A 12,703-nucleotide genomic window follows, 5' to 3' on the forward strand; every position below is an offset into this window, starting at 1 on the left:
CCCTGGGCAAGCCACTCTCCTGCCCTGGGCTTCAGGTCCTCCTGGCTCTGGGCTGGACTTTCTATACAGTTGCTTCTTCCTCCTCTTCAACTTCGAAGTGAGTGGGTCCCTGTAGGGCAACTTACAACACATGAGCACCTGCCCTCCTTCCCTTCAAGAGAGACAGTCAATTGCTAGGGTGGGAAAGAACCTTAGATGGCATCTTCTGTAACCCCTTGCTTCACAGAGGAGAACACTGAGGCCCAATGTTGAATCGCTCACCCAAGGTCACACAGCTGTTAGTTGCCAAGCTGGAGTCAGAGTGACACTTTTCAGTTTCCAGTCCAGCATTCCTTGCTTGCATCACTTCAAGTCCCACTGCCCTCCACACACATTGGACTTACAACTTATGACCATTTTCTACTTGGATTATGCCACCAGACCCTGAGGACCTGTGGCTGAGTGCCTGACAGATGATGGTCTGCTACTGAGAATTTTAGAGTCAGTCAGAGCCCTGGATAATTTTAAGGCTGACTGCCTACCATTCTGACCATTTTATATCAAACACCTCTAGGAGTTAAGTAGGTGCATCAGTATGTAAAAGCCAGCCAGCAAATGCTGCCAAGGCAGGCTCCTTCTTTGCTTTGAGGCAAGGCTGGGGCAACACTTAAATGCAGGAGACAGTACATACTAGGTAAATGAATTTGCATCACATGTCCATGTTACCATGATGTAGTTTCTTTAAAGCTTTATCACTTATAATAATGTGGGCACATTTGTAAATGTGAGTATAACCATAGCTTAACTTTTCACTAACAGCTGAACAAATTTGTCTTGAGGATGACCCCCTTAGTCCCTTCTCATTCACTGTCCCTTTCTAACAGGCTTCTTGTGTCACCTTACCCTATAAGGAAGAAAGATCTGCTAGCACATTAACCTCCCCTCAGGGCCTTCATCTGTCTAAGGAGGAAGCGTGGAGCCAGGCAGAGCTTCCTGCTGAGACGATTCGTCTCAATGTTGGACTTCTACATGCAAGGAGAGGGACAGCCACCATGTGTAGAGAGTCTTTCCTAACCCCAAAATTCAATCACATGGATGCTGGCCTGACTCAGATGACCAGGTCCTGGTCTGGTTTATAGGGACTTGACTCATCTATGCCCTATCATCATTCAACAGCCCTGTCTCTTGAATCACTTGCTGCTCACCACTTCAGCAGCTTTCTTTTGGCACTTGAAGCCCAGCCTGTTCCAAACCAGAAGAACCAAACAAGCCTTCCTTTGATGGTTAACATTTATTTTTGCATTCTGTCTCCTATTAAGGGCACTTCCAGAAGGGAGGCTAGGAAATACAGTCTTTGTTTCAGGCATCCATGTGCCCAGCTGCAACCTGAGGAAGTAGGGGAGAGCAGGTATCAGGCCAGTTCTCAGTGTGTGACACAGAGTATATCCAGGATGTTCTCATTATTCTAAAATCTTGCTTTCTTCACATTGTTCACTACTCAAAACCCTCAGGGGAGCTCACATTGAAGTCCACATGTAGACAGCCCAACTACACATTTTCCAGGCTTATCTCCTGTTATTCACCAGCACCAGACTGGTTCCGTTCCAGTTTCCCAAAGTTTTCTCCTCTCACACGCTAGCCCAAATCACTCACCAGCCTCAGTATTTTCCCTTTCCTTTTGGTGACGCAATCCTGGCCTCACTCAAGTTTGACCTCTTATACGATGCTTCCCTCTGGTGTTTCAGCCAACAGTGCTGTCTCTCTCCTTCCCTTGAACTTCTGTCACACACTTTGTCATCTTTGTCATTTGCCACCTTGTACTCATTTGTGTCTTGATGTCCCAGCCAGACTGTGAGCTCCTTGGGAGCAGGAACCATATCATGTTTCTTCATCTTTGTTCTCCTGATGGGCTTCACACAGAGCTTTGTAAACATCAGCGTTTGTTGTGAATGCCTGCGTGAATGAATGAATGAATGAATGAATGAAGAAATGTGTAAGTAACTGAGTGTAGGAGGTGAGGGCAGCATGGCTCCCTTCAGCCCCATTTTGTAGGCTTGGTGCCCATGCCTTTTTTTTCTTTTCCCCTTTATCAGGTGGCTCAACTCTTTCATTTTATCTTCTCTTTGGACCTCAGAGAAGGGCAGGTAACCCCGTTGAGAGGTGTGACTAACTCCAAACTGATCCGGTGGGGCAGGAGAGCCAGCAGCCTCCTCCACCCACCAGCGCATGGTCTGGATCAGAGCCAGGTGCCTCTCCCCCTAACACTGTGTGTGTGTGCATGTGTGTTAATCCAAGAGCCAGGTCCCATGTCAGCGTCCTTCCAGAACCTCTTATTGTATTAATTTGGTAGCATCTAATGTGATTAATTTATATGGGTATTTTCTTTATTTGTTTGATGCCTGAAAAATGAATTCAATTTGATGATTGATGCTATAGTAGGGAGAAATCCTTCTTTGTTTGTTAATCCAATTTTATGTCACAAACAAGGCCCCTCTTCTTCATCCAGCATGTTGTGAGGATCTTGCCTGGTGCTGATTTGGAGCATGTGAAGCTGTAGAGGTAACTCTGTCAGTGAGGTGGCTCACCAGAAGGAAGTACTAACTCTTTTTGAATTACCAGTGGGAAATGTGGCTGTGCTGGTGGTTTTGTGGTCAATCGCTTGACACACTAAAACTTTTTGTCTTTATTTTCATTGTCATCAGTCTCTGGGATTAGATATGTGTGAGATATGATGGGCTAACATCCGTGTTCTGCTGCAGCCTTCCCCTGTGACTTGGTGTGTCCCTCTGGAAAAGAGGTCTTCATCAAGGGCTTACAACCAAGCTTAGCTGCTGTGTTGAATCAGGGCTCTATGGGCCATCATGGCAGGCGTTCTATTAGTGATAAATTGTTTTACTTGGAATACCAGGTTATTAAAGGTCTGGTTTTTCCAGAACATACCTCTCTCCCCTGACTAAGAAAACATCAAAACATGCAGAATTTGGTGTATGTTAGATACATGGCTTTCTTATTCCTTACAAACTGGGGGAAGAGTTAGAAATTAAAGATCTCAGATTAATAGAAAATTCAGTGACATGATTTACCTCTTGGTTGAAATTCAATTTTCTAAGAGTTTTAGCTAGGAAAAAAGATTAAGATAATCAGGAATATCATTGCCCTTGCCCCCAAAATACTTCCGTGGAATTTCTGCCATTCTGTGCAGCATAACTTAGAGAACCATTGGGCCACATGATGCTGTTTTGCCTAGAAAGCAGCAAGTTGCATCTGTTAAAGCAAATGGCATATAAACAAGCAATCACAACAAAACTGGATAGACAATGCTTGTAACAATGAGGGGGAGAAGAGCTCAAGAGTCTGACAGAATTCCAGTCCTACGATGCTAGGCCGTGAATAGCTTCTTTTGGGGAGGAGGAGCAGGGATGGTGAAGACAGGGCTGACATGTGCTGTGACAGCCCCAGAGGCAGGTGCTCAGATGTACCTGAAGTAGGCTGTCCTTAGTTCATGAAGTGACCCTAGAATTCTTAGGTTTGCTATGGCTCATATTCTAAACTCAGTGCTGACTGGGGAAGAAATTGATACAAGACATTTAAAAAACATACATGTATGCTGTAACTTATTCACCCTTCATCAGAGTTACGTTGGGAGGCCCAACATTTATTTTAGAGATTTTTAAAGCATTCTAGAAACTTTTATTTAGAATTGCAATCAGAGCCAGATAATGAACTATAGAAGAGGGTCATACATTCTTGAACTCAGAATTTTCCAGTTGGTAGGGAACTTGTTCAATGCTTTAATTTCCAAATGAAATTGCAAGGCTGGGAAAGACCAAGTTGACTTGGTCAAGGCCTCCAGGAGGAGAGGCCCCTAGGCTCTCAAGGCTGGAGGGCAATACACTGCAGTTTCTGAAAATGCCACTTCTTCCTTCTCAGTTCTGTTTTTTTGTTTTGTTTTTATTTTTAATAGTTTCATGTCTTTGGCAAGGAGGTCTAGATAGCATTTCTCAGCATCATACAAGCCTTATATTTACAAAATAAGGACCACATGGTGATCATGGGAGAGTACTGTGGGCGTTGCTAACAATGAAATTGTAATGATTTCTTAAGTAAATGATTTCTTCATGGTAAAAAATTCTGAAAATACAGAAGAGAGTATATAGTGAAGACTTAGTCTCACTCCCACTGGCATGGTTGTTTAAAAAAAAAAACCCTGTAGGCTTTCAGTAGGACTTTCACTAATGCCTCCATTTGGCCATAAACACAGTGTAACTTGAACCCCCATCTCCCTAGCAGACAAAACTTCAAAGACTCATTTGGGTGGAATGAAGTGGCAGCTCTGAGTGGTAACAGATACTAAGAGAGATACTTTTCTTTCCACCTGGTTTCCATCTTCACTCAACCAAGTCAAGGCCAGGTCAAATGCTGCCTTCTCTGGATGCCTTGCCCCTCAGATGTGTGTCCTCTGTCCCATGCGCCCTACGGACCTGTGGCATCTTTCATACATTCTTTGTTGAAAAGCCTAACTCTCTGTTCAGTAGGATGCTCCTTCAGGTCTGGGACCCTGGCTGATGCATTTGGGTGAGGGTGGGGGTCTCCTGCTGCTGTACTTTACTTGGTCTTGCTCAATAAATGGTCATATGTTCATTCATTCAACTCCTTGACCCCTAATGTGTATCAAGTAAAGTGGTGGATGCCAAGGCTGCAATAGTAAGTAAAAAATCTAGAGGAGAAGGCATACCAACAGACAACGCCAATAATTAAATATAATTATATGGAGTACAGCAAGTAAGTACAGACTGCGCTGAGAGCATATGACGGGGACCTGAGAAGGTTAGAGAAAGCTTCTCTGAGTAGTGCAACCATATTGTTTTGAATCTAAAGTGCTGTGGTTTCTAAGGCACGTCATTATCTTATGTACCACTAAGGAAGAAAATATTGCCAATTAAATTAGAACATAATGCTTTTTCACTTAGAATTTTTACTTCTACTTATTAAAAAGACTCAGACTTGTTTAGACATAGATTTGTGTGTGTGTGTAACTTTTGTATATACATTGAGAGGAACATAGAAGCACAATACATTTATTGAGGTCTTCCTAACCTCACTTCATTTTCAGAGTCTGACTTTTAACTCAGCTCACCCGTATCCATTTATGACAATGCCATATCACTCTCTGTGCCTTCCAGAGCATTGGTGATGCAGAGCTATTGTCTCTGAGATTTCAATGCTGCTGATACCCATTCTGTCCGTTTGGATGCTGCCCCATTCTTGATCTTACCAGAAGGTGTCAGTGGACTATGTCTTAGACAACGTGTACTTATATTTCTTCTTCAAGTGGTTCTTAAATGGTCTGTTAATTGAACACTCAGGGGCTTCAGTTGTCTCGTCATGCCACAGAGAATAACAACCATGTGCACTCATGTATAGGCAATGACAGCAATGTCAAGGCAATAGCAATTATAATTTCAGAGATGAAAAATATATGTCATTTATAAGATGTCTAGAAGTAAGTGGGGGCCATCAATATTCTAGTGACTTAGTGATGTCAGGACTCTGGGTGGATGTTTCTGTGTGTCTCCTAGTTACAAGATGGCAGTTCTACCACACTCAAATGCAGAAAGCAGCGGGGCAGAGCCAGGCCTTTCTTCTCCTGCATATCAGGAAGAGAAAATACCTTCCCCAGAAGTCCCCTAGCAGATTCCCCCTCACCTCCCATTGGCCAGAACTGCATCACATAGCTGTCATAGTTATTAGGGAGGTTGGGAGATCTGTTTTTTCTCAACATTTCAAGAATGGAGTTGGAATGATTTTTGGATGATTAATCACATCTCAGCCTTTAGGCGAAGATCAAGTGGTCAACTAACAGTATATTCCACTGTGGTCAAATATGTTTGGGATATACTAAGTTAACCCAAAATACTGTAGAATTTCTCAAAGCTTTTTATATGGCAGTGTAGCTCACTGAATTATGGAAAATATGGTATCAAGCTTTTCCAAACTTAGAGAATCCAAATTTATTTTTCTAAAATAGAAAACCCAATTTTGTAAAATGCCAATGAACAACTCTTGGTTGTTTCCAGAATAACAAAATGAAAGTTTTCTAGAGCAGAGGTGAAGTGGGAGGGTTTGCGGAGAGTGAATGGAAATGGGGTTTTGAGTAGAGACAGAGCAGGGCTGAGAGGTTTACAAATGAGACAGTTTGATTTTAAACAGCTCAGATTCTTTTAACAGATACAGCTCATTCGTTTTTAAGAGACTTGTATCCATGCTTCCGTGGTTTACTCTGAGACGGGACTAGGTTGATACCGAGCTATTATTATCTCCTCTGTCCTTACTTCTGCCACTTCCAGTCTTCATGATGTTACTGATATCGGAGCTAGGTTGGTTAGTTTCTGGGAGTGGAATTGAGGGCTTTGCTAAAATTGACATGTATGATGCCTGCTGTCCCTACCTCTCAGACACCTTGCTGAGCATTTGCAAGATCTGGCAGACACATTGATGCAGTTAGTTCCAGATCATTGATTTGAGCTTGAAATCTTGAAGCCCCTCCTTGTCATTTGGCAGGAGTGATCTTTCTATATTTTTATTTCAACAGCAACTTGTGTGTCTTAGGCAGCAGCAGCAGCTAACATCCTAATAGTTGACATTTTTCGAACTCTTAATATACATTGGGCTTTGTAATTGATATCTGTTATGGGCATCATATCACTTGACCCTTACCACCATCCTGCTATGTGGATGCTCTTCTGCAGATGAGAGTAGTGAAGTAGAGTGAGGGTCAAGTCACATGTCCTTTAGCCCTCTAAGACCATTCTTTCCTCCTTATGCAAATAAAGTGCCCCTTTCCCATCCCCCACCATTTCCATGTACCTGTGAAAAGTCTGATGCCCTCTGGTATTTCTGAAGATGCTCAGGGTTTATTTATTTGCCTGGTGGTTACTTGCCTGTCACTTTTTGCTCAAATCTCAACTCATTTTGCAACAACCCCAGTCTCCTACCAGCCCCTGCCCCTTCTCAGGTTTCCTTCTCCCTCCAAAACAGTCCTCTGTCTGCCACCCCTGAGGCACACTAAAGCACTGCCACTGTCCCTGGGCCTTCATGATGATCCTTTTCACTCTGACACAGATTCTCTCATCCCAACAGCGAGGACCTTCCCTTTCAGAACTGTAATGGATTGATCTTGCTTCCTAAACAAAAGAAGAATTTTCCCCTGAGATGAATTCTGTGGCTTTCTCAGAATATAAAATGGTTACAGTCAGCAAGGTTTTTTTAAAAAATATATTTTCCTTCCTGATTCATTCCCTTTGGGTATTTTATGAAGTTCAAATGCAACAGTAGGAGTAAATGTGCCCCATAAACAGTGACATGAGCAGATAAAAGAAATTGCTGTTGTCATGCATTTAGTAATACTGTCTGTATTTCATTTCCTTTGAAAAGAGTAAGGACTGAGCACAGATTTTGATTTTCTGACCAGATTTTTGTGTACTAGAAACTGAGAAAAATGTAGCTATATAGGGATTTTTATTTATGTAAAGCCATAGAAGCAGCAGACAGCCCCTAGAGAGCAGGAACTACAGGCAGCGATCATGTCGTTGGCCCTGGGTCTGAGGCTCTAGCTCATCATCTAGAGGCACCTGAAAGGGAGGAAGGAGCCTGGAGCCAGGGAGCAATTGTTGAGCTCCACAGAAGGCCATGAAATATTCTAGACTTTGACCCTCAGTGTTTCCAGCAAGTACCCTGGGCACCTGCCCCTCTGCGGAATCCTTCCAGGTCTTGATTTTTACCTCGCTGACTGTCAGAGCTCCCTGTTGGCCTTTGCAGTGTCTGCCTCCCACTACTACCCATGGCCTGTGGGTCAGGCCTCTGACGTGTGCCCCCTCCTGTGTCATATCCAGGGACAGGGTGCCTTATCGGAGAGACTCCGGAGCTTCAGCATGCAGGACCTCACCACCATTAGGGGAGACGGTGCCCCTGCTCCCTCGGGCCCCCCACCGCCGGGGTCTGGGCGGGCCAGCGGCAAACATGGCCAGCCTAAGATGTCCAGGAGTGCTTCTGAAAGTGCTGGCAGCTCAGGTAGGTGTCATTTTACTTCCTTTCTTTTCTACCTCGTAGGCTTCACTTTCACTTAGAGAGGCCCAGTCCACCGTGTGGCATGTAACCTGGCCCTTGCCCTATGGACTTGCCACCAACACAGACATTCATCAGACCATGTCAGTCCAGCCAAGTAGCAGAGCACTACTCAGACCAGGGCAGGAAGGTGGGCTGAGGACTCTGATTGGGGGGAGGGTTCGGTCATTTGCACCAAAGGGTCCCACTTCCTCCATCTGATTGCTCGGGGGGTTGAGGGGGGCATCGAGTGGTAGGATCTGGACCAAACCTAGGGGCAACAAGCACAGATGGACTGGGCCAAGGCATCTTTCTCAGTTCTTTTCCTCTCTGACCCCTCAATCCTAGGAGAGCTTACCTGTCTTGAACACTTGGACTGCCCCTCCCACCTACCCAAGGCTTATAGCTCTTGTGGTCCTTTTTCTCTGCACGATTATTTCCTAACGCCTCTCTCACTCTACCCTTTCCTCCCATTCCTGAGCCTCCACTTACCATGCACGCCTCAGCCCCCATATGCCCAGGGCCACACAAGCTCTGAGGTCTAATTCCTTTGGAGGCTAGGGCCTTACAGAAACCATATATCTACCTCTGCTTATCACACTCCTGGCATGAGGGTGCCTATATTGGGATTGACCTGGGGATCTTGTTAAACATGCAGAGTCCTAGGACCATTCCCAGAGATACGTTAATTCTGGGGTAAGACCTAGAAGTGTGATGATGTCGAGATGCGTTTGGGACTCATGCCATCTGATCGTCATTGGGTTTTAGGCTTGTGGAAGTTAAGGGCATGGATTAGGGGCTAGGGAGCTGGGCAGGGACTCACAGTTTCTCAGACCATTCCTTGGGACTGTATGGGGACCTTGGCTTTCAGGAGCTGAGTACTACTACTGCCAGCAAAGGGTTTGTGGTGAAGGGGGTACGAGGTGCGAGGGACGGTTCGGGATTGCCACCTCTGCTTCTCACCCTTGATAAGAAATCGAGCCTCAGGGTGGGAATTGGGCACCTTTTCTATAATCTGTGGCTATGATGTGTGCCTGGTGGCTGCCTTGCCATTACAAACAGGGACATCCAGGCCATCTGAACCTTGACTGTGTGCTCCTAGTTGCAGCCTGCGGGGGGCACCTCGGCCCCTAGCCCCAGAGACCTCACTTGTCTTTTGGAGGTTTTAGCCGTGGGTGGGAAAGAAGGAGCCCTATAGCTGCCCTGAGAATGATAACTCATGCTCCCCTCCAGGGAAAGTCGAACCCTCACAGCCAGTCCTGGTGTTTATCAGTTTCTTCCTCGGTAAAGGATCCTCCTTTATCAAGCCCCAGATTTGAAGATTGTGGCTTTTCTGTTGGAAAGGAGATGTTTTAACCCTGGCACACTTGGGGAGGTCAGAGCTTGGCCATGGTGGTGGAGGTGTCCACCTCAGGGAGAGGTTATCTTCTGGGGAACCCACCCCAGAAGAACTAAGGTTGGAATCCCGAAAGTCCAGACAGGGGGACCTCAGATATCACTCAGTCTAACCCTCTAATTTTACCAATAAAGAGACGAAGGCCCAGAAACGAGAATTTTCACCAGGGTCACCCACTGGTGGTGGTCTCTGTAGCTTCCTGACTCCTGGATCAGTGCCCTCTGTTTACTCACTCATCGACCATCCAGGTTTCCTTGAGCATCTACAGTTTTGACCTACTAGGCACTACCCCAGAAACAGGGATGTGAAATGGAATCAGGTGTTTCCACCCTTGGTCAACTCACTGGCTACTGAGCCTCAAAGGCAAGCTGTCACTTGGAAGAAAGAAGGGCCCCAGTTCTGTGAGGCCCAGAAGACAGAGCAAGAATCAATGGGATAAAGTTCCAAGGGGAACCGCCTACTGGCTGTGTGACCTGGACAAGGCATTTATTCCCTCATCGATGCATGAGGAATGATAATTCCCATCTGTGGGGTTGTTATGAGGATTCAATGAAATAATCCCTGTAAAAGGGCTTAGGATCATGCCTGGCACCCTGTGTAGTAGTTGCCATTATTGTTCTTGTTGTTGTTATTTAACTCACCTACAAAAGCACTTTTTAATGTGAAAGTGTCCAGGAGAGAAATGAGCCACCTTGTGAGGTAGCGAGATCTCTGACATTGGAAGGGCCCAAAGCAAAGTTGAATGATCAACTGAGGCTCTAGGGAGAGATTCCTGCTTTGGCTGGGAAGTAGACCTAGGTGCCCCCGTAGTCCCTTTCCCTCTAAGATTGTATGTCGTCATTATAGAGGTGAACCAAGTAAAGGAAGCAGGCTCAGATAGGTTGTGCCGAGGCCGTACAGGACAAGCATCCAGGCCTCCTTCGTGGATTATTTAGGTCAGCCTCAGAATTGTGAAAGTGAGAAAACTGGTGGGATCTAAAAGTTGATGGGAGGTGTCCCCTGGACTTTGAACATCTTCCCAGACCAGCACCAGGTAGAAAAAAGTTTGGGATGATTTGTGTTGGTATTGGCCCTACTGCCCTCCATTAGCAGCACTGTCCTCTGCCACGCCCCAGGGAGGCAGTGGGGAGTGCTCTGGCCCTAGGCCAAGCAGGTGGAGTTCATGGGGAACCAGAGAACCCGCTGTGCTGCCACGTGACCCAGCTCTCCTCACTGCTCACCCTAGGCACCTGTGGTTTCAGGGGGCAGAAAAGGGAGGTGCTGACCGAGCAAGGAGGACAGGGGCCATGTGTCCCTCATCCCAGCTGTTCTGGGGCCTAAAATTATCTCAGAAAGACAGGTGAAAGATGGCCCAGAGCCTGAGCATGGGGCAAAAGCACCCAGATCAGAGGCTCCAGGGCAGTCATAACCCCTGAGTTGAGGGGTGGGGTGCCTGGAAGGAGGTCTGGCAAAGGAGGCACAGCCACACAGGGCTGGCGTTCCTTCCCAGCCCCCAGTGTGGGCCTTGGACACCAAGCATGGTTGGGTAGGGGAAAGGGCCTGAGTCTGGGCTTCCATCCTGGCTGGGTGGCACTGGACATGTGCAGAGACAGTAAATGCAACACAGCGAGGCAGATATCACTAAGCAGTCACCACAGTTGTTCCCACTGGGCCTAGATTCAGCCTCAGAACCTTTCTCAGAATGATAGCCCAGAGAGTCACTACCAGAGGATTTGACATTGGCACAGGAAATGAGGCCAGTTCCCTTAAACTTTCTTCTCTGTAAAAAGGCCACAAATAATCCCTCTTCAGCCTGTGTCTCAGGGTTGTGAGGAGAGCAAACAAGATAGTTTGTGAACCCTGGACAGGTGGCAGAAGTTGAAGGAAACCTGGGAGAAGACAGGTAAGAGGTAGCGGCTGACCCCCTGCAGTTGTACACAGCCATTGGAAGCAATGGTTCCAATGTACATACAGGTAGATCTTGAAAACATGATGCCTAGTGAAAAAAGTACAAAACAGAATGAGATACTATGTAATGAGTTATGTAAAATAAAAATATATGCCCGTTGTGCAAAATAACAATATGGAGTTTGCAAGAACACATTGCTCTCCCTACAGAATGTACTGGGGAGTATTTTGTCAGACACCGTCTATTGAAACCTGGCATTGGACCCCAGGAAGGGTACAGGAGTCGAAAGAGTGATCCTTGCCTTCCATGAACTTAGAGACACTCAGCATGTATTTAGTGAGCACCTGCTGTATACTAAGCCCTGGATGTGCACCAAGACCAATGGAGTGTTCAAAGCAGCAACCAATTAGGCCTTCGACCAAATGGCCAGACACTAAGCACTTTGGGGGGTCAGAGGTCTGTCTGAGGTTTTCTAGAGGTCATTCTGAACTGGAAGCTATAGAGGGGAGAGGCATCTGAGCCTCTCGAGATGGTTGGAGTTACTTCCCAGAGGAAACTTTGACCCCAACCCCCACCTTCCTTAGGGCTGCAGGATACAAGGACTGACATCCGTGGGCCAGGCAGGGGCATTTTCTAGCACCCAAGAAGAAGCTGAATCTGGAACGGTTCCCTCTCCCACCTTGGTGTCTCTACAGAGACCCACATTCCTGGGACCTCTATATTGAACACACTGAGATCCCACACTTCACTGGGCCCTTCCTGTTTTCCTGGGGCTGATTCCTGTCAAGTAGGGGATGTCACTGATGGTGTCCCATCCCTACAGTGTGTACCTGCTGCTCTTCCTGCAGGACCCGGAAAGGTGAGTAAGCAGCCAGCCTCTCTGCAGCGTGCTGGACTCCTGCCTCTAGAAGAGGTTCTAACCATGAGCTGTCACCTGACTTTGGGGCTCCCTTTCAGCTGCATGGTCTGGCGGGGAGGGCTCAGGAGGTTAACTCCTTAAAATAGCAAACCTGTATTATCTTAGAGTATCGGCAGGCCAGGAATTTGGTAGCAGCTTACTCAGGTAGTTCGGGCTCAGGTTTCTCAAGAGTTGTAGTCAAGATGTCAGCCAGGGCTGCAGTTATCTGAAGGCTCGACTGAGCCTGGAGGATCCACTTCCAAGATGTCTCTCTAATAGCTATTGGCCGGAGGCCTCAGTTCCTTACCACATGGGCCTCTCTAGGGTTGCTTGAGCATCCTAACAACATGGCACCTAGCTTCACCCAGAGTGAATGATCAGAAAGAGAGAGAGAGAGGGCATGTGCATGTGCGAAGTCATGGTACCTGTTAGGACTCAG

The 12,703-nt window shown here is 46.4% G+C and overlaps 1 protein-coding gene across 1 annotated transcript in view; it reads left to right on the plus strand.

Annotated features, from left to right (window-relative positions):
* Positions 1–12,703, plus strand: part of REEP1 (receptor accessory protein 1) — a 63,388-nt gene that overhangs the window by 40,811 nt on the left and 9,874 nt on the right. Inside the window, exon 6 of the mRNA XM_023536418.1 lies at positions 7,872–8,049. Within this exon, the coding sequence (XP_023392186.1) occupies positions 7,872–8,049 (178 nt within the window). The remainder of the gene's footprint in view (positions 1–7,871; positions 8,050–12,703) is intronic.

Source organism: Pteropus vampyrus, unplaced genomic scaffold (assembly GCF_000151845.1).
Source record: "Pteropus vampyrus isolate Shadow unplaced genomic scaffold, Pvam_2.0 Scaffold156, whole genome shotgun sequence".
Classification (NCBI taxonomy): Eukaryota; Metazoa; Chordata; class Mammalia; order Chiroptera; family Pteropodidae; genus Pteropus; species Pteropus vampyrus.